This window comes from Delphinapterus leucas, chromosome 7, assembly GCF_059928025.1.
Source record: "Delphinapterus leucas isolate spDelLeu-1000000601 "Yukka" chromosome 7, BTC_Dleu_Yukka2, whole genome shotgun sequence".
Taxonomy (NCBI): domain Eukaryota; kingdom Metazoa; phylum Chordata; class Mammalia; order Artiodactyla; family Monodontidae; genus Delphinapterus; species Delphinapterus leucas.
The window spans coordinates 40,938,960-40,965,302 of NC_143135.1; the positions used below are offsets into that span (position 1 = coordinate 40,938,960).

At 37.3% G+C, this 26,343-nt stretch overlaps 1 protein-coding gene and 1 pseudogene across 2 annotated transcripts in view; one reads left to right on the top strand and one right to left on the bottom strand.

Annotated features, from left to right (window-relative positions):
• Positions 1-1,605: 1,605 nt before the first annotated feature.
• Positions 1,606-26,343, bottom strand: part of PDE3B (phosphodiesterase 3B) — a 173,406-nt gene continuing 148,668 nt past the window's right edge. For both annotated transcript variants that reach the window (XM_022555766.3, XM_022555765.3), the window contains 5 exons: positions 17,804-18,003; positions 10,441-10,644; positions 7,757-7,918; positions 5,362-5,617; positions 1,606-4,137 (listed from right to left, as the gene is read on the bottom strand). In XM_022555766.3, coding sequence (XP_022411474.1) covers positions 3,923-4,137; positions 5,362-5,617; positions 7,757-7,918; positions 10,441-10,644; positions 17,804-18,003 — 1,037 coding nt within the window. In that variant the 3' untranslated portion in view covers positions 1,606-3,922. The remainder of the gene's footprint in view (positions 4,138-5,361; positions 5,618-7,756; positions 7,919-10,440; positions 10,645-17,803; positions 18,004-26,343) is intronic.
• LOC111165287 (dynein light chain 1, cytoplasmic pseudogene) lies at positions 18,388-19,748 on the top strand (annotated as a pseudogene).

Consider the following 26,343-nt stretch of genomic DNA (forward strand, 5'->3'; position numbering starts at 1 on the left):
TGCCTAACACATCTTGAGTAGTAGAAGATACATGTAGTCTCTTCTGGCTTCCATTGTTGGTACTGAGAAGTTTGCTGTCAGCCTAATAGCCATTCCTTTCTTGAGACTTTTAAATTTTTTATTGCTTGCTCATTTTTGTCATTCCATGCTTTATTTCCTTAAACATTTCATACATAGTTATTTTATATTGTTTTTGATAATGCAATGTAGCATCTGAAGATACTGGGAAGTCTAAATCTGCTATTTCTGCTCTTCTTGCTGATGTTTGTTTCCTTGTGTTTGTTGCTTTTATCAAAGTTCTCCAGAGAAAGAACCAATAGAACATATAAACACCTCACCCTCCATCACATCCAAAATCTCCTTCTCTGGTATACCCTACCACAGTGAATGACATTGACAGTTGCCCAAATTGGAAATCTGGGAGTCAGGTCATCATCTCTTTCTTACCACCATACCCAGTTAATCAGGGTAAATTGATTCTATTGTATACCTTAAATCTCAAGTCCGTTCACTTTCCTGTTGTCCTACAATCTATCCTAGAGCACTGAGGTCTCCCCATGTCTAATCTTACTCTTCCACTCAACGTGATACGTTATTTGAATGATCCTCATAAAATGTGAATCTAATTATGTCACTTTCATATTAAAACTCTTTCAATTTTTCCTCATTTCCTTTTGGAATAAAGTTTAAGTGGCACGTCATGCTTTATAAGTCCCTTCATTAACCACTCTCTCTCTACCATCCCCTCTTCTTGCAGTCTAAGTTTCAGCCATCCTAAATCTCTTTCGGCTCCTCCAAGGTGGGATGCTTTTTCTCCTGGCCTCTACACATGCTGTTATTCTCTGGCCACAAGCCATCATCTCCAAGCTAACTCATTAAGTTTTCAGTTCTCAGCATTAAAGTCTCTGGGAAGCTTTCATCCCTGCTCCATATACCAGCCATCCCCACACACCCTCTAGAGCTGCTGACTGGCTTGGCAATTACAGTGAAGAAACCAGAGTTCATTCTATTCGTCTCTATTGTGAAGGTTGTTCCTATGAGATCATGCAATATAGACAGAAACCTAAGCAGTGCCAGAATTCCTAGGATTCTTGTAAAACTAAGTAGAAAAATCCAACAGCACCAGCAGAGTGAGAATAGCAGGAAACAGCCTTCAAATCATGAAATAACTTTAAAAAGTAGACTTTTATGGAGAAAAATGTCAGTAAGCACACAGATATTATAGCACTACAAGATTATTTCTAAGACCAGTGACTTAAAACAACAGCAAATTCATGATGAAAATGATTCTAATTAGAAAATTAATCTGATTCAGTAATAACCAAAATAGGATCTGCAATATGACTTTCCACAATTTCTCAAGTAAGATTCCATCTAATAGTACTGTTTATACTTAACATACACTCACATTCATTTCTTATAATTTATGAATTTAAGTTTCAGCAAGAATACTTTTTAGTGTTTGGGTTATTTTAATATATGCCAATTATTTTGTAAAGGCTAAATAATTTCAGGGTTAAATTACTTAAGTGAATTTTCAGTAATAGCATTTTTAACAGAATAAAAACATGCTTCTTTTGAGAAAATAAAAATATACACTAAACAACCCAATACAAAATTTTAATAAAATAGAAAGTAAGGAAATTTGAGTCATTATGCACACATGCATGTGTGTGAATTTATATATATATATATATGTAGTTTGCAACAGCAGAAATATACTTCTGCAGGATGTAAAATGTACTCTAGAGAACGAGAAGCACAGGATATAGACATTATAAGGGCAAACTCAATAAATTAGTTAAAATTTTATCACTCAGTAATGAGAGACCAGTTTACAGTGATGTGGCAATGGTAGCAAAAGTAGTAGGAAGGAGCTAGCACTCACCGTATCTAATAAATAAAGCTTAGTGATTCATTAAATATTATGATACTGTACAGGATCAAAACTTTCAACACTTATGTAGATCTTTAATTGCTGTCTTTCAGATAAGCTAAATAATCTAGGTAGGTAAGAAACTGCCTGCTGACATCATATTTTAAAGGAATTACCTTGCATAGGGAAGTCTACTCAATACTCTGTAATGAACTATATGGGAATAGAATCTAAAAGAGTGGGTATATGTATATGTATAACTGATTCACTTTGCTGTACAGCAGAAACTATAACACAACATTGTAAATCAACTATACAGTAAAAATTAATTTAAAAAAGAATTACCTTGGAAAACTGAAAAAGCTTCATAAGAGCTGCACAGATCCAAAATATAATACAGTCTCCAAAAATAATGGAAAATATTGGTCTACTATCTTGCTGTCATTCTGGCTGCATTTTATATCTTCAAAAAAGTTTTCACAACTAGGGTATATATCTGGACCCTAACAAGTTTATAAACATTGTAAATATGGCCCATTTTCTTTGTAATTATCTTAATGTGCTTTTGTGTAAAATGATTTACTAAAATGTTTAGGTTTTTAAAATATAAAAAATAAGTACTCCCACCATTTACTTTATCTCAGAAACTAGACTTGCAGTTGAGCTCTAGAAGTATTGAGTAGTCATAGGTCATTTCATGTAGTCTCAAGGCAGAAGGAAACTAACAGAAAGATGAGCATCAGTTTTACAGTAACACACAACACCCAAGATATGGATCTAAAGATTAAGCACATATTCAATTATTTATTCAATGTATGTGACCTTTAGAGCTCACGCTATTTCATTTGTTCTTTATCTTTGATAGGATTAATTGCATTTGATTTTTGTATTAAGGCAAAAGACAGACATCTCCTTTTCCTTGGCTTTAATTAGTCTCAAATTTAAGAAGAGAGAATAATGCTCATTTCATAAAAGGTTAACATTGATATTAGGACATTTTTTTTTCTTCTGACAAATCTGTGCTGTGTTTATATTAAAATAAGTGTTTAAAAATACTAATCCTGAGCAAGAGTTAAAATAAGAACAGTTTTGACTAAAGAATAAAATTCCTTCATTGTTAAACCTAAACAGCTTTAAAATTCAACCATGGGATATAAAGTCAGTAAGACTGGAATTCAGACTTCTGATGTCCACGGCAAACCTGAATGCTCTGAGCAGAAAGAACACACACATAGTAGATTAAAAAAAAAAACAGTAAAAAGCATCAAAAATTGATGCACCTGGATTTTGTTAAATATAACAAAGGTTACTCAGTCCTTCATGGATAAACCTATCTGGAGAACAGCACTGAACGGTATACTGCATTGAACAGATCCCTCAGAAAGGCAACGCTGGATTTCTTTTTTTTAGATAGGCACAGACATTCCCCCCCAGACATTCAAAGACATAAAAGACACATTTGGAAGTACAATATGAATCATGTTTTTTGGTGGGGTTTTTGTTTTTGGGTTTTTTTTCAGCTGTGCTGCTCAGCTTGCAGGATCTTAGTTCCCTGATGAGGAATTGAACTCTACTAGGGATTCATGGCAGTGAAAGTTCCGAGTCCTAACCACTGGACTGCCAGGGAATTTCCATTTTTTGTTGTTGTTTTTTAATCCTGTCTTCAAGAAAGGAAAAGGTTCTGGCCACTTAGGAAACTAAAGTGAGTCACTTGAGTTTTTAGTTATAGCTCCCCCCTCATGAAAAATAAGAGCCTTCTAGCCAGCAAAGCAGTATTATGACAAAGTATTAATATTTATACACCAGTAAAGGCATTAAGTAAGGGCTTGGCAACACAAGTCAACTGAAACCAAGCTCTAAGGATACTTTTAGTCCGTGTGGTGAAAGTGCATGGGAGTGGGAAACTGCCGGCACAGCAGGGATCCTCTCACAGTGTTAGCGCCTGTCCACCTAGGTGCAGTCGGTTCCAAGTCAGCGTGGTGAGCACTAGGCAATGACTTCGGCACTGAGCACGGCCCTCAGGGCTTCTTCAATATGCCTTTTCTTTTATTCCAACTGTCTCTCTTCCTCTTCATCTGCTTCTTCAATGACCTGAATCTCATCTCCTTGAGGTAAGGAAGAATTCTCCACCTGCAGTTTATTCCCATCAGCTTTACATTTCTCTTCTTCCTCTATGATTTCCTTCCATATCTTGTGGTTTTCGGTGAGATGGTGCATTAGCTGACAAAATATTCGCCGTCTGCCTTTCCTTCTTTGTGGTTCTGTGAAATTTAACACACGTGTATTCTAATCATAGCAATATGATTCAATCATTCAATAAATATCTGAGTGCCTGATATATTCCAGGCATTTATCTAAGCACTGGGGTTATAGTTATAATAAGATTAAAATAATCCTTGCACCATGGGGCTCTCTTTCTAGTGGGAAAACCAAGATAAGCAAAGAAGCAAGACACTTGTGTGTTAGATGGTGTTAAGTGCTACTGGATAAAAATAAAGAAGAGAGGGGATTAGGGAAGATGGGGTGGGGTGGGAGTTTCAAGGAGAAGGGAGGATGGTACTGAAATTTCAAATGATAAATAACAATGCAAAGTTAAAAACCATCCTTTTTAGGGATTTTTTTTAATGTATTGAATTAAACACAATTATCAAAATTTTGGTGAATACAAATAATTTTTAGAAGCCAATCAACTTTCCCAAGATGACATCAGATGGTAATGCCAAAATGCCATAAGATTACTCTTCACTATGCTACTCCTGAACACAAGGTAGGGTGGGGGTAGTACTTTGTTATCTTGTTTCAAGCTGTCTTATCTGTTCTGATTTACAGCATGCTTGGGAAACAAACAAAAAAATAATTAGCTAGATATAATTTAAATCCTACTTTAAAGAGCAAATAACTGATTTCATTTTTAGTTACAAAGATGACAAATGTCTTTTTCATTTTCCATTTATACTCACTGATTTATATAGAAAAACTATGCATTACGGTTTGGTAGTTCAAAGCCATAATGCCACAAAACTTGGTTTTCCTCTTAGAGTCAGATAATGTGTATTTTCCTCCTCTCCCAACTGTGTTGAATGAACTATTTCCCAAGTCTATATGAAGGGCATGTTAACAGGGGAGGGTGGTGTGAAGAGGGGTTAGGCAAAGGAGGACTAGCCACTAGGACCAGCCAGCTCACATAAGTTCAGATTTGGCGACAGCCCCATCATGTGTGCACAGGTAGAGACTGCTGAAGTGCACTGGCTGGAGGACAGCACTTCCAGAGATGCTACTTTCACTAAGAATGCTTGTTGTGTGACAGCATTTGCGTGGTACCCAAGCAGTAGTTACTCAAAAGGAGACTATTCAGGCTGAACATTTAGATAGTACTTACTTAAGATATAACTACTGAATCTGTATCTTAAAAACAAATCCAAATTAAATGGACATTTGCAGGTAATTAATAACATTAAAGAAATGACAGTATCCTTATATCTTACTAGGATTTAGGTTGTCTTCTATTTCTTCATCCTCTGTATCTAATTCTTCACCATCTTCTTCATCATAACAACTTTCGGTATCATCATCCTCTTCTGCTTCTATCCAATGACCCGGTAGCAGGCCAGCAGCATCATAGGAGTTACACAGGGGACCCACTATGTGAGTGATAAAAGATTCCTGGAGTTTTGCTAGTTGAGGAGAAGAACGATCCATGAAGGGACTGATGGGCAAACCAAGATTTGCTTCTTCATCTCCCTGATCATATTAAAAAGAAAAGTATACATTTAACTGTTGAAAGAACCACCACTGAGCTTTGTTAAAATTATCTTGAGGTTTTTTAATAAGCACAGTTGACTTTCCTATAGGTTAGTACATTTAACCTTCATGACCACTGTGTGGTAGGATTATCAGATGGCATTTTTCTCCTTTGACATAAGAATAATGAAACCTAGAAAGATTAAGTGAAACTGTCTGAAATATTGTTTTTAGTGATCTGGAATTATAACAGTTTATTGAGCACTTATGTGTCAGGAACTGTTCTAAGAACTTTACATAAATTAATTCATTTAATCCTCACACAACCTTATAAGGTAGGTACCATCAATATTCCTATTTTCTCAATGAGGAAACTGAGGCACAGAACTTACCCGAGGTCACATTGCTGGCAAGGAAGAGGAGCCAGGATTCAACCTCAGGCATGGCTTCCAAGTTTGTTTAATAAGAATTAATTCTCTATACTTTAAAAATATATCATAAAATGGGTCTAAATGAAATTTTCTAATGTTCTTTCACTGAATTAGTGGGTTTTCTAAAATTGGCATATACTACCACTTTCTTATTACCACTGTTTGTACAGATAATATAAAGACAGCATTTTCCTTAGCATAAAATTCTTTTGTGAACCTGAACTGAAGCCTGAGGCAGTCTTCAATTATCTTTGAGAATGAGGATGGGAATATGCAAACACTACTATACATACTGCAGTCTACAAATTAGGGTAAATATTTATAACCATTTATTACCCCAAATTACATACAATTTAGTTCAAATGTATCAGTGAAAAGTATTCGAAGATTATTGCTAAGATTTTACTAATCTATTTTCATGATTACACAGTATGGTATTTTGTTGACTTGTAAACAGCAGAGTATACACTATTGTATTGGAATGTTCAGCTAAGGTGGGTGAAAGACACTACATTTACTGGTCATTCAATACAATCTGGGTGTGACAAGGTATAACAGATAAGTGTGCAGTTTATAGGCTCACCTTCGTCACTCCTACTAGAGTAGCAACTCTTGGTAAAGAAAGCCCTGTCACAGAAGTCTCACTTGGTAAACATCTTGATCTTTCCTGATTAGTAGGTCTAGTAAGGATTCCCAAGGAATGCAATTCCAGTCAAGAGGATGTATTTGTTATTTTGGAGATAATGAAATATTAGGCTTCTGGGGAAATCAGTATTTTTCTACATTGTAGGGAGCCTCAAGATTGGACAGAAAAGTGGTAAAGACTGCAAAGTGGTAGGATTATTTTAAAGACAAGATTAAAAACATATGAGAAAAGAGCATGTTTATATTTTTGAAACTTGAAAGCCACTAAGTATCTACTTTGTCCCCATTTCTAGCGCTAATTTCTTACCCTCTGCCAGGACTTTTACGTAGTTGATGTATCTAAGGCAGTCTTTCTATAGCAGAGTTGAAAATGGGTTGATACTTTAAAAATACAATCTAAGTATACCCTGAATCAATTAAACAACTTCTTCTGGAAATAAATTATCCTAGGCTATAGGTTTTCAGGATTGAAAGGGACCTTGGAATCAATATGTAGTCTTTCCTTAGCTCTAGACTGGAGTACATTCAACCCACTCCAGATTGGCAATAAACTATTTTTGTTTTTAAAATTTAAAGATTAATTTATTTATTGTTATTTTTTAAATTTTTGGCTGCGTTGGGTCTTTAGTTGTGGCACATGGGATCTTTGTTGAGGCATGCGGGTTCTTTCGTTGTGGCGTGTGAGCTTCTTTCTGGTTGTAGTGTGTGGGTTTTCTCTCTCTAGTTGAGGTGCACGAGCTCAGTAGTTGTGGCGTGTAGGCTTAGTTGCCCTGTGGCATGTGGGATTTTAGTTCCCTGACTAGGGATCAAACCCACGTCCCCTGCGTTGTAAGGCAGGTTCTTTTACCACTGGACAACCAGGGAACTCCCTGTTTTTAAATTTTAGAAACAAAGGCAAAGGAGCTGAGAAAATATTAAGACCAGAGCAAATGCAACCCATTTTTGGTTAAAGCAACTCATTTCAAGCATTTAATGTAGCTATCCAAACCCAAAGGGTAGTGTCTTCAGATGGCAGAAAAGTCCACCAATCTAAAAGTCCCACCAATCTAATGTTTCAACTTACCTGCTCATAAAATTCATTGACAATGCCTTCTGTCCATTTCAAATGCAAGTCTCGAACTTTTGTTGGGCCATTTATATCTGCCAGTTTGATGCACACCTGGCATACTAACAGGCGATCATTTTCATTATTCCATTCTATACCATTACTGTTTACATCATTGGCCTAGTTTGGAAAAACAGAATTATTTTAGGTGCTGAGGGCACAGGAGTTTTTTGTTGTGGGGGATTTTTTTTGGCCACACCACACGGCCTGTGGTATCTTAGTTCCCCAACCAGGGTTTGAAACCACACCCTCAGCAGTGAAAGCGTGGAGTCCTAACCACTGGACTGCCAGGGAATTCCCCAGTTTTTTGTTTTTACCAAATTGTCTTAAAACTGTTTCCTGTCCAAAGGACAGGAAGGAATTTCAATAAATGCTGCTTTTAATTGGTTTGTGCCATAACATGTACCTCTATGGGTTAAATTTCCCTTTGAAGTGTCATTTACGGTTTTGTTTCAATGGAAGTAGAGCACTGTACAAGCAGAACAACAAACCATGGGTTTCAATATTTGTGATTACCAGAGAAAAATGTAATTTGTGTATATTAACACATTCGTATATAATATAAAGTATATATGTATATGCAAAAACAAATCATATAAGAATTATAACTATTTCTGTCTCAAAAAGGAACACTTAAGGATCTAACTGTAAAAGACAACATGCTATATAGCTGAAAGAACACAAGTCTTACAAGCTAATCTCTATGGTTTTAAATCCTGACTCAGAATGATTTACTAATTCATTGCATAATGCTGGAAAAATTACTTAAGCTCCTTGAGTCCACCTTTCTTCATCTATAAAATAGGAAAAATATCAATCTAGCCATATTGCCATGAGGATTAACAAAGAAAAATTCACAGTTCATAGTAAATGCTAACATTGTTATTTAAATAAATGCTAGTTATCAGGCAAATTACCATGCCTTTCAAGAACTCAAATTTCCTCTTGTAAGAAATAAAGTGAATAGGCCAAATCAGTGGCTTTGGAACTTTACTGTGATGGTAGATTTTTTGGGGGCGTCTACCCCCCTCTTTTTTCTTTTTTTGTCTATGCTGCATAGCTTGCAGGATCTTAGTTCCCCGACCAGGGACTGAAGCAGGACCACGGCCAAGAAAGCCTTGAGTCCTAACCACTGGACCACCAGGGAATTCTCTGACATCCACCTGTTTTGTTAAAGGAACTCTTATGTAGACCACCACTACAGAAAACAGTTAAAAGAAAGGTGAGCTCTTTAGATTGAAATTGTGTAGTCTAGGGAATTCCCTGGCTGTCCAGTGGTTAGGAGTCTGCACTTTCACTGCCGTGGCCCGGGTTCAATCTGGTCGGGAACTAAGATCCGCAAGCCTCGCCCCATGGCCCAAAAAAAAAAAAAAGAAAAGAAAAGAAAGAAATTGTGTAGTCTAGAGCCCCACTCATGTGACATTTTTCTGAGAGACTACAGAATAGAAATCTCTGAGGAACACAGATTCAAAAGTTTTGGGCTAGATAATCTTTCACCTATAAAAACTTCTATTTACTCTAACTTAAGTGAATTTTTATTAAATAAAAATAAAAGTTAATAGAACTATACAGCGATGAAATAAGTTTAAAGAAATTTCAAATTTCTTGCTGATTTTTGTGAACATTTTATCAATATCACATCAGTGACATATATAGGTCTCCTTCCAGGAGGTTGAATCTAGTACTCCTTTGATACCTGTTCCTCTACCCTGAAGGTACACCTTCCTTTAGGGCACAAATGTTATCAAGAAAACGATTTCCTGCCTGCAGAAGGTGGGGCATCCTTCCCTCAGGAATCTAAAGCAGTGGTTCTCAACATTTTTTCACCCCAACTTCTGAGGGATAGAACGTGCTCCCATTAGTACCATCACACAAGGGCAGTGATTCTCAATTCCACAGTGAATGTGAGCTCAGTGAGGACAGGGACTTCCATCTGCTCATTCCTTATTCTTCACTAGGACGATTGCATGCAGTGGGCAATCCCAATAAACAGTAGTTCAATGAGTGCCTTATTCTCACGTACTTCTCCAGACCCACACCAGCCAGTTAAACACTTAATAATATAAAGGGAAACAGGTGAAGCAAAGTAGGCATAACTGGCTTCTTAGAAACACATCTTTAACTTCATAAAATGCCTTACTTGGCACTGCACAACTTTCTCAAATCTGTCCCTAAAAGCTTCAATTGACATAATTGGAAATGTAGCAAGCAATAGTATTTTTGGACATGCTATAATTTTTTAAAACTACTGGCATATATATTGTATTATGTCAGACTTATCATGACTTCATGACTTCAGATTTATTCTAACTTAATGTTAAAAAAATACCTTTTGGAATGGCCTAATCAGTTAGGTAATCTGACTGATAGAACCTGGCCATCCCCCAAAGAAAAGTAACTTTTCAATTACCAACCCGCTTTTTTGCCCAGTATAACTTCCTGTCCCCTTGTGCCTATAAAAGTCTTTCATTTTATACTGGTCCTTGGAGCTCCTTTCTGTTAGACTGGATGCTGCCTGATTCAAATCAGCTTTTGATCAAATAAACTCTCAAAATTTAAAACAAAACAAAAAAATAACTTTTGTCAGTAACACTGACAATAATTTCTGCTTTTGAAACCAGGAATTAATTTGCATAACAAACCTTGGCATTGAATTCAGCAAGGAAATCAAAATGCTTTTTAAGATCTGTGGCAAGGATTGCTTCAATGACTAAAAAACGAAAGCGCTTGAATTGCACATTATCAAGATTAAGAAGGAAGTTGTACTCTGGACGAGAAAGATACAGATTCCAGGCTGATGCAGCGTGATGATTTTCCAGAACAGATCTGTCATTGTACAAAACTGCCTAAAAAGGAATAAGAAAAATGAGGCAGGCATCTCAAAGATACTGAACTTTAATAATAAACAGAGTTAGGATCAGGTTGGAAGAATACAATGAGTACCTACTACATGCCAGGCATGTTAATACCTGTAAAGAAGGGTTGATAATTTTATAAATGAGTAGACAAGTGCAAAGAGGATAAGGTACACCTTTCCAGCATTCACAGCTAGTAAGCGAAAGGGTAATTTGTCTCCAAAGTTCATCTTTGCAGACACCACGCTGCCTACCAAGAGATGTAAAGTTGATATCTGAGGTCAACTTCATTAAATCAGTGAACCTTCTAAAATAAATCTTCTGTTAATAAAGTCATTAGGGACAGAGAGAGCAGGTTTAGGGATATATTACTGTTCTTTAGCCAGCATGGAATGAACATGCTGACTAAAGCATGAAGGAGAGGAACCTGGAATACTGTGTGTGGTGAGTCAGAGACCCACAAATATGAGAAGGGCACATCCTATACTCCCAACTGACACAGTGCCTGGGAGTCAGAGAAGTATCAAGCAGGTAAAAGCACAAATTCTCTGGTTCAAGTGGTGTAGATTTATTCACTTTTTTTCCACTTCACTCTAGTGGAAGACCCTGAGGTACTACCTCAGTAGTCTAGGATTTGGGAATACAGATTTTAAAAACCACTGGATTATATAGAATTTTTAAAGCTTCTTCCATCTCTAACAAGCAAGCAATTTTTTAAATTATTAAATAAGCATAGTAATTATTAAAAGAACTCTCATAGCCAGTGCTAACGGATGAGTATAAAAATTAAAACGTTGTCCCCATTTTCATAGAGCTTCCTGTCTAATGGAAAAGGACAGATAAAAATACTGCGCAATCTCAGTTAAGATGCATATTCTGAGCCTAATTAGATTGTTTTACATATTTGTGAAAATTAGCTATAGTCTAGATTTAAGCATAGATACTTACCATTTGATTTTTTTTTACATCATTTATTTTTATGTTAGCAATGATATGATTTAAACTTTGCAGTGAGTCATAAAAAGGCTGGAAACAATCTGTGTCCACCAATGGATGAATAAAGAAGATGTAATATATATAGACACAATGCAATATTTTTTAGCCGTGAAAAAGAAGGAAATCCTGCCATGGGTGGACCTTGAAAGCATTATGCTAAGTGAGATAAGTCAGAGAAAGACAAATACTGTATGATATCACTTACAAATAATCTGAGACTGAACTCTAGATACAGCAGAACTAGGTTGTTACCAGAGGGTGGGGGAATTGGGAGATGGTGGTCTAAGGGTACAAATGTGCAGTTTGAAGACAAGTTCTGGGGATCTAGTGTACAGCATTGTGATTATAATTAACAATACTATATTATATAATAAAAAACTGCTAAGAGACTAGATCTTAAATGTCCTTACCACACACACAAAGTTAATTATGTGATGTGATGGAGGTGTTAGCTATCGCTATGGTGGTAATCATATTACAATATACGTATCAAATTAAAACATACATGTGAAACTTCAAAGACTTCCTAAGGGGTCAACTTGCATTTAATTGTGATTTAACTAATTCATGCTTAAATCCAGTAAAGGCTGATAGAATAGCTTTGTTCATGAAGAAGTAATCAAACTCCCAGCTCAATAAATTACAATGTATAATGAGTGTCCTGTAAAGCTAGCTGACTTAAACTCTCAGCTAGTGAGATCAGTAAAAAAAAAAAAATTAGTAATTCAGAATTCCTGAAGCATCCAAATTACCCTTTGACCTTACCAAAGAAATATAAAATGGGGACCAAAAGAAATCTGAGTCAATATTAGAATCTAGATATAATCACTATACTGGAAGCTTTAAAGACATGGTAAAAGTGGGAATGGATTGAGGAAAGGCCATCTAAGTCATTGCATAAGAAGGAAAAACCCACCTGGAGAGTAAGTAGAAGGAGTCCCCTGCTGGACCCCAGTCAACTCTCTACCTCATGGCTGAGTGGAGGCAAGAATCATGGAGCAGTAAGGAGGCAAATTCTGCTTTAGAAGAATACTGGAAGCTTGCACATAGAGCAACAAGCCAAGCTTAAACTCTGTGAGGAAAACATTCCAGGTAAAACAGATAATGAAGCCTCAGCTGGCTTTTACTGAGAGCGCCATGACAGCTAGAAAAGGAAGACAGTTTCCCCCCTAATTTAGAGCTGCAGTAACTAACATCCTCTGAATTTTGCTAAAGCAACTTGCTACCTGCTTTCTCTAGTTATGGATCCCATCCTTATCTCCACAAGCAAATACTTCTCTAACATGGCAAAGCAAATTAGTTGATCATGAAGTTTACTTTTACCCTCTCTGAATCAAAAAGATTTGAAAAGGGGTTTAATACAAACTCTGATGTAATTAATCTTAACAAAAACCCATCAGACATAAAGACTTTGATCAAACAGGAAGACTATGACAAATCTGAACAAATGTCTCCTTTTGAAACACAAGAAAAAGGAGGAAACAAAAATCTCTAGGTCATAGTCATAAGATTAAAGAAGGTATTTAAATTTTTCTGAATGAAAAATCTTGGATTAAGAAAGGCTGTTTTCATTAAAAAAAATAATATTCCTAACTTAAAAAAAAATCCAATAGAGGCAGTAAACAAATTAGGTGCAGTAGAAAACAATGAAGCTACTTTTTTATAAAGAAGTACTTCTCTTTAAAGAAATAGTCTTGATGAACAGGTGTCATCTGGGGATTCCTTTACTCTCAAGTTCTGGGTTCTAAAATTTCTGGTAATCCCATTATCTTCTAAGACCCTTTGTCTTAGTTATCACCCTTGTTTTGCTAAAACACATTTTTATGTAACTTTCTCAGATAGGATGGATGGAACATGATTTTTAAAAATCTTTGCATACCTGAGACTCTTTATTTTGCTCTTAACACTCAACTGTAGCTTAGCTGGATACAGAACTCTAACATGAAAATAATCCTTTTATGCCAGCACTATCTCTTCCCGTTTTACTTTTTTCCTAGCACTTATGTCATAATCATCTCTCTGTCTTTTACACACACACACACACACACACACACACTTATTTGTTTTTTCTTGCTTTACTAGAATGTAAGTTCCATAGGGGCAGAATATTTTTTTTTGCCTGTTTTGTTCAATAATATTCATAGTATGCATTGAATAGCCTTGTGTATGTTTTATTGCTGAGTCTCTTTAATTGGGAAGGATGAGTAGGAATCCTGTAAACATGGATGGGGCCTGTTTACCTAGCAGGTTTTGCTTTAGAATTACCAGTGTGATTTCAAAAATGAGAAGGATTTACTCTGGAGTACTAAATCTCTCCTGGCCATTTTCTTCAATATCTAAGATATGTGTTTTCTGCCTGGAAGTAAATGCAGTAAATACAGTAGCTTTGCTTAAAGGTGTGTGGTGTGTGTTATATGGGAGGTGTGTGTGTGTAGAGCAGACAAAGGCAAATTGCATCAGAAGTCTCTAGGGTTCCACTTAGGCCTCAGCTCCCTTCTAGTATACTTTTTTTTTTTTTTTTTGCGGTACGCGGGCCTCTCACTGTTGTGGCCTCTCCCGTTGCGGAGCGCAGGCTCTGGACGCGCAGGCTCAGCGGCCATGGCTCACAGGCCCAGCCGCTCCGCGGCGGCATGTGGGATCCTCCCGGACCAGGGCACGAACCCGTGTCCCCTGCATCGGCAGGCGGACTCTCAACCACTGTGCCACCAGGGAAGCCCCCTTCTAGTATACTTTAATCTCGTAATATTTGCCCACATGTTTTTCATTTTCCAGAAACAGTATGAAATTCTTTAACCTACTGGTGATAATATCCTCCCGCCAACTCCTCTCTGTTGTAATGAGTTTCATCCCTTACTAATATTTTGATCAGGAGGAAAAGGAGAAAAATGTACTTGTTTAGTCACCATCTTGATCTATATTTGGGAGGACAAACATTTATGACTGTCTCAGATCTACAATTCTCAAAGTTTTGTTTACTTTTACCCCAAATCAAAATATTCTGCAAACTCTAACATCTCAGTCACTAATCTCCATCTTTCAGCCAACTATTCATTTGGAAATAGCTCAGAAATCTCTTAGAATTTTAATACTGACATCCCTCCAGGATAAAGCTGACTAAATGTTTCCCCTTCTCTCATGGCAAGGATTCAAAATAATCCTCCTAAGTCTTCCCACACACTTCTCTTACCATGAGAATGAAGAATGCTTGATCCAGTTGGTGGTGATATACACTATTGTCCCTTTTTATCATATACCAGAGCAATAATATCTTTCACTATTTATAGCCTGATTAGACCTATTGAGCTTCCTAAGATGAGAGAGACTGCTTTATTACCTAATAAACAGGTTAGGCCTCAGGCTTTCATAAAAGAGTCCTTATCTCACAGGCACTAGCTGAAGAAGGTCTCAAGAATTTCATCACTTTGGGAACAACGGAGTGTATTTCAGACAAGCTTAGCGGTCCTGCAGAGCAAAGAAATTAGGGATCCTTCAACATTCAACAAATTTTTACTGAATGCCTTCTGTGTGCTAGGCACCATTCTAGGTATTAGGGAATAAAAGAGATAAAAAATCCCTGCCCTCTTGGAAACTTATACTCCTCTGAGAGGCATGGAATAAACAAAATACACAAGCAAAATACACAATATGCTGAATGACCATTGTTATGATCAGGGGAGGAACATAATGAGTGCCAGGGAGGGGCTTTTGAAATTTCAGGTGGAAGGAAGTGACAAAGTGAGCTATATATTGGGTTGACCAAAAACTTCGTTAGGGTTTTTTTGTAAGATGTTATGGAAAAACGCAAATGAACTTGTTGGCTAACCCAATATATGTCTGAGGAAAGAGCACTCTGGGCAGAGAGAACAGAAACTGACCAGGTTCTTAGAAAGGGAGTGTGCCAGCACATGGAAGGAAACAGCAAGGAGGCCAGTGAGGCTAGATCTGAGTGAATTTAAAAAGGAGAATTACTGGGGGCTAAATGGTGTAGGGCCTTCTGAGCCACTGTAATGACTGTCTTTTACTAGGAGTGAGGGCTTGGAACAGAGAGTGATGTAATGCACGTTTAAACAGGGCCACTCTGGCTGCTATGTGTTGAAACCAGACTGAAGGGGAGCAGGAAGTAAGCAAGGAGACTAGGTAAAAGGCTACACTTTTTCATAGCTGAACTCTGATCAATTTCCTTTCCAGTCCAGCCCTTTCCATTGCTTCATCTCTTGGCAGTCCTTAACAATGAGAATTTAGAAATAACACATAGTTACTGATTGTGTCCAGACTTCATGTTTGTATTTTGATCAGGACAACAGTTCTGAGTATACAACTTATATAAATTACATTCATGTGTCATTGTTTTCAATTATCTGCATGCAAGACAACACTAGTATTCACTAACTTGTAATATCCTTGAAGAAGAGGTAATAAACAAGTCTGACTCACCTATACTCAAAGCTAATAAAGAGAGAATGAAAGCAGAGGGTGGAATAGAATAGTAAATAATTTCTGTCTACATGATATCTGATTCAGTAGAAAACTTTCCAAATGTTATCTCTTTTAGTCATATCAGGTACATATTTTGAGGTTCAGAAAGATAAGGGTTACTTGCCTAATGTCACACAGCTAATAGTAGGTAACCAGAAATTAAACTCAGGTCTCTCAATCCGAAGACCAGTACTTTTTCCACTGTGCCACTACTGCCCAGGTCTGTGACTTGCCATAGGACTAGGATTGTGAAGTGCTAGGCTAGAGAAAATGGGCATCTGATTCTTGCAGAATGGGACTGCAAATGAGGAAATGTGTTCCTTAGTGGGAAATTTCTCCCAAAGCAATTCTTAGAAAGTGGAAAAATATTAATATCTAGATTGAAATTCATTTAAAAGTTACCTGTGGAAATCATGAGCTATGAAGAGATGAAGTCTAACTGGAGAAAATGAATTACATAGCACTTTTTTTTTTTTTACATAGCACTTTTAATCTTCTCTCTCTCTCTGAATCCTATTCTTGTTCTGGGTAGAGAATCTATCTCCTATATTTTAAGCAGTGGGAGTGTGTCAGAGAAATGAGAAAAGGAACACAGAGAATGGCTATAAAAGATGAAAGAATCAGAACTGAGTTTTGAACACAGAGCAACAAAGTGAGGAAGTAAGATGAATTCAGCAAACAATCATTGACAACTTGCTCTTTGTAAGGCAGGCAGGCAGAAATACAAAGCTGACATTTCAGGAATCACCAGCCTAAACAAAAATTCACAACCACACTAAATTCTGCTTAAAACCAAGTATAGTCATCCCTTAGCATCTGCAGGGACTTGGTTCTAGGACCCCTGCACATGTTCAAGTCTATTAATAAAATGATGTAGTATTTTCATATAACCTACGCACATCCCCTGTATACTTTAAATCTTCTCTAGATTACTTATAATACCTAATACAATGTAAATAGTTGCCAGTGTGCAGCAAATTCCAAGTTTTGCTTTTTTTGGAACTTTCTGGAATTTTTTAAATTTTCAAATATTTTTGATCTGCAGTTGATCGAATCCATGCAGGCAGAAACCCTGGATGTGGAGGGCTGACTGTATCTAGTTCCAAGTCCTAAAGTTTAAAGTCATCGCAATTACAATATCCATTTGTTGGGGACTCCTACCTCTTATGCAAATTGTGACCCTAAAGGAATCTTGCACCTTATCAGCTGTACTGAATACAAAAATAATGTACTAGAAGATTTTTTACATATATGAATATATGCAGACCTAAGAGACTGCATATTATGGTATGTCTTAGAGAAAAAAAGAGGACAACAACAAAAATAATAACAGTTCTCAGTCATTATAGCTTTTAGGCATATGAAGGATCTTGCTAGAAGGAAGAGTAAGTCTTACATCTAGTCAAAGTCTTATCAATTTGATCAAAGGCAAAGATATTGACAGCGAAGACTCCAGAATTTCATAAAAGTAGCGAATTACTCTTTCAGGAACATTTTATTTTCCAGCTGAAGATGATTTTCCCCTAATTCTTCAGCACAAGCACATGTCATATCACTGCCGTGTGTTATTATCCAACGGCCAAATGATTCAACTGAAGAATGGTTTACAAAGTGAAATACAGCATGGCTGTAAAATTTCAGAACCACTCCTTAAACTTTCTGAAAAAGTAGTTCCTACCTGAGGGGCATTTGTAGCCACTAGAAATGCATTTGTCCGCCCTGGGTGGTCGTAATCATGCATGGCAGCTGCCACGTACAGAGCCATCAACTCCAATGCAGGAATGTTTGAAGACAGGCAGCCATAGCTCTCATCTGGAATACAGCAACTCCTCGAAGAAATGTAAGCAATTCGCCCAGGGTTAATTCTACCGTTAGAATCTGAGGAAAAAGCAAAATAAACCAGCATTACACATAATATCCTCACAAGGAGGCTAAGAAGGAGATTCCCACAGGTAATATCATTATTTATCTTATTTGTTGACTTACCTAAGAAATAGACTCTATTTATAAACATGGACATAAAATAGTATACTATTTCCAACATACATGCTAATAGAGAGGAATAGTGTTAAACACGACCCTGAAGTCACTCACTTTACAGGACATGACAGGATTCTCATGATGCTGTTACTCAAGCTAGTGATAATTTTTTAAAACCTCTGATTGATAGATGCACCATGGCTTCAGTAGGGATCGCTACTCTCAAAGGGTCTGAGCCTCGCCAGCCCCTCCCCCAGGAGACCGTTGCAGTGGGCCAGACCCTGCTCTTAGGTAACCATGTGTGACCGAAAGGCTGTGATCAAAAATGCCGATATGTCGGAGGAGATGCAACAGGGCTCGGTGGAGTGTGCTACTCAGGCATTGGAGAAATACAATATAGAGAAGGACACTGCGGCCCATATCGAGAAGCAGTTTGACAAGAAGTATAACCCCACCTGGCATTGCATCGTGGGGAGGAACTTCGGTATTTATGTGACACATGAAACCAAACACTTCATCTACTTCTACCTGGGCCAAGTGGCCATTCTCCTGTTCAAATCTGGTTAAAAGCATGGACTGTGCCACACACCCAGTGATCCGTCCAAAAACAAGGACTGCAACCTAAATTCCAAATACCAGAGACTGACATCTTCAGCTTTGCCTAAGGGAACACCTCGATCTTTATTGTGTTGTTTTGTACAGGGCATTCTCTGGACTAGTTTGTTGTGGTCATAAAGCAATTAGCAAAACAGCTTACATTTGTATTTTCTATTCCATACCTCTCTGCCCCATGTTTTTTCTCTTCAAAATCCATTCCTTTAAAGAAATAAATGTGTTGGAGAAGTGTGCGTTTAAAAAAAAAAATTAAAAAGCCAAACCTCTGATTTTCTGAACATTTGTTATTTAATGGTTAGATATAATGGCCGGGGTAACAGGAAAAACCAACCTAGAGAATAACATTTCATGAAATAGTATGGAGACTTAGGAATTTAATATATTAACAAAGTAAGCTATTCAACATAGATGCTTTTCAAATCTTATCCAGATAGATTACCTTTCATTTGTAACCCTGACTACAACCCTTCTTCCTCTTCTTTTTCCTTCCATGAAGCCCCTTATAAAATACTGTAAAGAAAAACTATGAAAACTGAAAAGGCATGGAAAACTGAGGGGTGTCCTTAATATCTTACATTTGTTTCTTCCTTTTTTGTAATTGGGTGGCTGTCTCCATTTACATAGTCACTAGATTGTTTTTGCTAAAGGGATCTTAAAGTATTAAGAAGGAAATAATAAACTATATTGAGAGTAGACAGCAAATAAAACCACAAAGATATTAGAGAGATACTAAATTTCATTGGTGTGTTCACGAGTGGAAACTCAGAATAATGCCCTGGCTTGTCAAAGTCCAAAAGGACTTTATCATAATTTAGTTCACTCAACAGCTGCAATCACAAGAATGTTTTAACATAATGACTTTAACCCACACTATTGATATTATAAAGATACCTAATTATTTTCATGCTGTTTATATTTTGTATCTAAATTGAGTTTTAGAATTACCCACACTAGAGTTACTTTTAAAAATAATTATAAAAAGTAAAAACAAGACAGTTAAATGTATGGATAAAGATATATTTAATTCTGATAAGATTTTAATTACCAATATCAGAGTCAGTAACTTCAATTTTTCCTGCATTATATGCATTCTGTATTTCCCCTAGAATTTAAAATATATACATAAAATACCAAAAATGGCCAAAAAATCCTTTTAAACTCAATAATTACTTAGAATTGACATATTAGGATCTTAATACATTAGTTTGTATATACTTAACATTAGTAGTATAAAAATTAGTACTATAAAAAAGAAAATAGATGGCAAGGACAACTAAACATAACTACTGTAGATCTCATTTAAAAAGAGGCCTCACGGGACTTCCCTGGCAGTCCAGTGGTTAAGACTTCGCCTTCCAATGAAGGGGGTGCGGGTTCAATCCCTGATAGGGGAGCTTAAGATCCCACATGCCAAAAAACCAAAACATAAAACAGAAGCAATATTGTAACAAATTCAATACAGACTTTAAAAATGGTCCACATCAAAAAAAAAAATCTTTAAAAAATTAAATAAATAAAATAAAAGCAGGCCTCAGTAAAAGGCATCCAGATTGAAAAGGAGGAGGTAAAACTACCTTTATTTGTAAATGACGTGATTGTATACAGAAAAATCCTAAAAAATCCACTGGAAAACTATTAGAACTAATAAATGAGATCATAAAGGTTGCAGGGTACAAGATCAATATGCAAAAAATCAATTTTATTTCTTCACACTAGGAATGAATAATCAAAAAATGAACCCAAGAAAGCAATTCCATTTACACTAGCATCAACAAGAATAAAATACTTAGGAATAAATTTAACAAAAGAAGTGCAGAACCAGTATTCTGAAAACTAAAAAAATATTGCTGAAAGAAATTAAAGAAGACTTAAATAAGTAGAAAAATACCCATGTTCATGGTTCAGGCGACTTAATATTGTTAAGACAGCAATACTCCCCAAAATGATCTATGGTTCAACACAATCCCTACCAAAATCCCAGCTGGCTTTTTTGGTACAAGAGATATATAAGCTGGCCCTAAAATTCATATGGAAATGCAAGAGATCCAGATTAGCCAAAACAATCTTGAGAAAGAAGAATAATTTCGAAGTTTACTACAAAGCTTTAGTAACAAAGATTGCGTGGTACTGGCATAGGATAGACACATAGATCAATGGAATAGAATTGAGAGTCCAGAAATAAATCCTCATATATATGGTCAATTGCTTTTGGACAAGCGTGCCAAGACCTCGTTGAGAGCCAACTATGCCCTGTGTGATGCAAGGCACATTCATACATGTTGTTTCATTTAATGCTCACATCTTAAAAGGTAGAAAATGATTTCATAACATTTAAGAGCCAACCATGTACAGAATATATAAAGAAAATTTTTCAACAAATGTTGCTGGGACAACTAGATATCCATGTACTAAAGAATGAATGTTGGACCTCTTCCTTATTTCATCCCCCCAAATTAGCTCCAGTGGATCCTAGACCTAAACTTAAGAGCTAGCTATAACTATGAAACTCTTGGAAGAAAACAGTAAATCTTCATGACCTTGAGTTACACAAACCCTTCTTAGATATGACACCAAAAGCATGAGTAATGAGAGAAAAAATAAGATAAATTAAACTTCATCAAAATTAAAAGCTTCTGTGCTTCAACAGACCATCAAAAAAGTGCAAAGACAACACAGTGTGAGGAAATAGCAAATCATAAATCTAATAAGATACTTGTATCCAGAATATATAAAGAACTTCTACAACTCAGTAATGAAAAGATAAATGACCAAATTTTTAAATGGACAAAGAAGATATACAAATGGCCCATAACAACATGAAAAGATGCTCAATGTCACTAGCTATTAGGGAAATGCGAATCTAAAAACCCACAATGAGATACCACTTCACACCTACTAGAATGGCTATCAAAAAGATAGATAATAACAAGAAATTGGAACCTTCATACGTTGTGTGTGGGAATGTAAAATAGTGCAGCCACTTTGGAAAATAGTTTGGCAGTTCCTCCAAATGTTAACCACAGAGTCACCTTATGATCCAGTAATTCCATAAAACTAGGTATATGGCCAAGAGAAATGAAAACATATACCCACACAAAAGCTGGTAGAATATTCATAGCAGCATTATTCATAACACCCCAAAAGTGGAAAGAACCCAAATTTCCATCAACTGCATACTGACTGGTAGAAGAGTGAGAAAGAGGCAGAAAAAAAATGCTTAATATATAAAATAAATATCAACATCAAAGCAATGAGGAAAATACATGGCTATTATAGACTTCATTTCTGTGACTGGTCACATAGCTGTGTTTGGGATTCAATCATTTTCTTATTTCACTACCCATCCCTCATTCCCTTATTTGCTCAGCCAGCATCTCTACTGATTATGGTTCTTTGCCCAGTGGGATGACCCATACTTTCATGGTTCTGTACTATTAGTGACCCTTATGGCACTGGATTACTGCAGTTTTTCATTATCTTTTGTCACTAGACATAGGAGTACCAAAAAGGTCAGAGAATCCCCTGGGTTCCTAACATACATCCTCCCATGTGTAGTAGGAACCCTATTTTTTCTTGATAATGAGGATCAGACAGGATCAATCACCTGACCTTGTACAGAATCCTCCTCCTGTCTACTGGTTCAAAGGCATGGAGAACACCAAGTGGCCAGATGTCAGTCTCAGTTTACAGTTTCCCTTTTATGTGTCCTCTATTGAAAGCATTTTTCCTTGGGAACTAAGGTGTGTAAGCCAAGTTTTTGTTTGTTTTGGTGGGGGTTGGGGGAGAAGCAAAAATTTTCTAAGTGGATCGTTTGAGGTAACAGAAAAAACCCTCCTAATCCCACTCTTTGATTCACAGATTTGTGTATTCTTGAAATAGGAGAAATGGTAGCATATACTGGTCACTGGTTCAGAAAATAAACCACATTTTGTGGGACAGCACCTTAGCCCCACAAAATGTTTTCACCTAACAGGTGCCCCAACTGAGTCTTCAATATGTCATTCTCTCAGGCCAGCTGTGGGATGATAAAGTTCATGAAAAGATCAGTAAACTCTGTGAGCATGAGCCCAGTGCAACAATCTTTTGAGGCAAAAATGAGTTCCTTGATATGCAATACTGTATATAATAAGCCAATGGTGAATAAGGCATTCACTAAGTTCATAGGTGGTGATGGTGAAGCACTATAGACAGTAAAAGTAAATCCATACACAGAGTAAGTGAGAACAAAAGTTGTCTCTTCTATAAGACAAGGGATCCAATATAATCAACCTACTACTACCAGATAGATGACTGGATATTCCCCCAGGGAATGGTGCTATATCAAGGGCTCACCACTGGTTTCTCCTATTGCCAAGCTGGGCACTCAACAGAAGCCAGGGTCAGGTCAGCCTCAGTGAGAGGAAGTCCATGTTGCTAAACCCATACATAATCTCCATTCTTGCCATCTTGGCTATTGTGTTTATAAGCCCATCAAATGAAAACGGGAGTAGCTAAGGAAGGAGTCTGATTGATAATCAAGAGAAGAGGTCATTTTGACTACTTGATTATTGAGAGCCTCTTTTGCAGGGAATGCTCTTTGGGAAGTGTATTAGTTAGGGTTGTACAGAGAAGTGGAACCAACAGTGTGTGTGTTTGTGTGTGAGAGTGTGTGTGTGTGTGAGAGAGAGAGAGAGAAAGAGAGAGAGAGAGATTTTAAGGAATTGGCTCATGCGAATATGGAGGCTGGCAAGTCCAAAATCTGCAGTATGGGCTAGCAGACTGAAGAACCAGTCTGAGTCAATGCTGCAGTTCAAGTATGAAGGCTGTCTGCAGGCAGAATTCCTTCTTTCTGGGGGGAAGTCAGTCTTTGTTCTATTAAAGCCTTCAACTGATTGGATGAGGCCCACCCACATTATGGAGAGCAATCTGCTTTACTCAAAATCCACTGATGAGTTAATCTCATCTAAAATACAGCCTCACAGAAACATCCAGAAAAATATTTGACCAAATGTCTGAGCACCATGGTTCAACCAAGTTGACACATAAGATTAACCATTACAGTAAACATTCACATGGGAAACAGATATCCTCCACTCTGAGAAGTCCAGCCACAAATCTCTTTCCCAGAACTCCTTATAACCAATTTTCCAATCTTTTTCCTTCTAAAACTCTAAATATACAAACAAGCTATTACCCACAGGCCATGTATCTGTGTAGACCCTTTCTCCCGGTCATCTCTCTCTCTAGGCCAAATAAACAAGCAGATTTACTGCCTGATGTTCTGCCTACTGATTGGATTTACCTTCCCCTTTTTATCCTTCAAAGGATACCTTTGAGAGTCTATAAGGCTGTAGTCATCCACTTTCAGGAGGTACTGACTGGTATATGGGACAAAACAATCTAGAAACCAGGTCTTTTCTCCTTCAGTCACCCGGTCATGGGTAATTCCCCATGAAGCCATATGGATTAAGGAAGAGTGCCAGCGTATTAGCAATAGCTGCCATAGGAATCTGAGTTCATATTTGGAGTCTCCTGTTCCTTCAGGGGCAGCTCAAAACTAACCTTGTATTTAATATTTCCTCTTGATGACTGAGTGCTACTGTACATGCCAACTTTAGGAGAGTCAGAGGGCCCAAGTTTATGACAGGCAGGTCATGTGGTAACAGTGCACATGGTCAAATATTCCAACTCTATCAGAGCCCAGTAACAATCTAGCAGCTGTTTTACAAAAAGAACAGTTATCCGAGGAAGAAGGATGGGCACTGCCTCAAAATCCTAAGGAGTTATACTATGATTCCCTTGTAGTGATCTTCTATAACTCCACAGAGGATCCCTACCTGCCAAAGACACTCTGAGAACTGCTGGATGTGTTGAGGGTCCTATTGCCAAGTGTCCAAGCAGCTTACACTACCCTGAAACTGCTTCACATGATTCTCCTGCTCTGAGTTGCACATAAAATTCATAGCCTTACAGTTCATGGGTTGGAGCAGCAGTACTGAGATATTGTAAATTTGCCTTTAGAATCCAAAGAGCACTCTAGGTAGAGAATTCAAAATAATTGTCCCTAACCTTGGAGAGGATACCTCAACGTATCCTAGACCACCAGATTCCTAATAACTTCACTGAGGTAGCAAATCTCTGAATTTTTGTGCAAGTTCTCTCATTTCTCTTCCTCTGGCACTCTTATCAAGGTATCTAGGATATTTGTTACATCTTGCACAGTAGAGCTATTCAGCATTATCTGGTCATTATACTGGACCACTTTGATACCTTATGGGACTAGGCTAGATTATAACAGAATGGGAGACTTGATATAGCCCAGAACTAGGACGATGAAAGTGTACTGCTATGCCTGCCAGATGAGAAAGTAAATGTCTTCTTGTGGATTCTGCTAACAGGTATAAAAAAAGAAACATTTCTCCAGATTAACAGCTGTGCACCAAAGAGGATGAGTAGGGTTGACTTATTCAAAAATTCATATCTGGAACAGCTGTGACAACTGGAGTCACCACCTGATGAAGTTTAGAATAATCCACCATCATTTTTCAAGATCCATTCATCTTGTGTAAAAGCTAAAGTACCACAGGTCAAATAGCAATGTGATGGAAATCACCACTCCTGCATTTATTAAGTATTTGATGGTGGCACTAGTTTTGCAGTCCATCCAGAAATAAGGTACTGCTTTGGTTCACTATTTTGCTAGAATGAGGCAGTTTCAGGAGATTTCACTTGACCCCTCCTACCAGGATGGTCCTCTCTGCAGAGATCAAGGAATTAATGGAGAGATTCTGCCAGTTGCTAAATATGTTTATTCCAACTGTGCATTCCAAAAATGGGTGGGTTCAGGGAACTACCACTATGAGATGGACCCAGGCCAAAAGTCCTTTTATCATCTAAATTCCGTAAGCCCCTACTATGATTGGTGGGCCAGTGTGGTAGTTTACCCTCCAGGAGTTAGCGTTGCAATGTATTTCTCAACACTGATGAAGAGGGACACTTCTGAGGGACATGGTTAGGTATGGGTGGGAAGACTACATGACCAATCCATTTCAATATCCTATCAGTGTAAGCCTTTGAATCCCTTCCTCCACAGTATATCAGGAAGTTGTGACATCTCAATTTCTCTTAATGCCTAGATTTCAGACAATGAATGGAGCAAACTGTTAGGGCCACTGCCGAACACTCAAGCTAATGCCCTGAATCCAGAATCTCTAATAGGTACACCTATATCAATAAATTCAGAATGATCAACCATTACCTTCCTTTCCCTTGCTGTAACACTTTAAATCCATTCCCACATATGTTCCTCAGGTTTCTGCCAATATAAATTTAGGAAATTATTCTGGTGTTCAGACTTAGATCCTGGCAGATATAATTATGGATCACAAAGAAATGAGAGGTGGTGGGACTGGATTTAGAGGTGAAATAACATTCCCCTACAAGTCAAGAATCTCAGGTCTCAGGTGAGGTTGTTACAAGGTCTTCAGGCAACCAACACAAGGAGAAATGATTGTTTCTCAGCAGGGAGGTACGGCAAGATTTGAGGGGTTCAGGGTAATCAGATTTACTGAAATCTACTCAAATATTCCCCTTCCAGTTATCAGGGTCCTTTCTTTCCCAATCGATACCGTAGTTCTAACATAA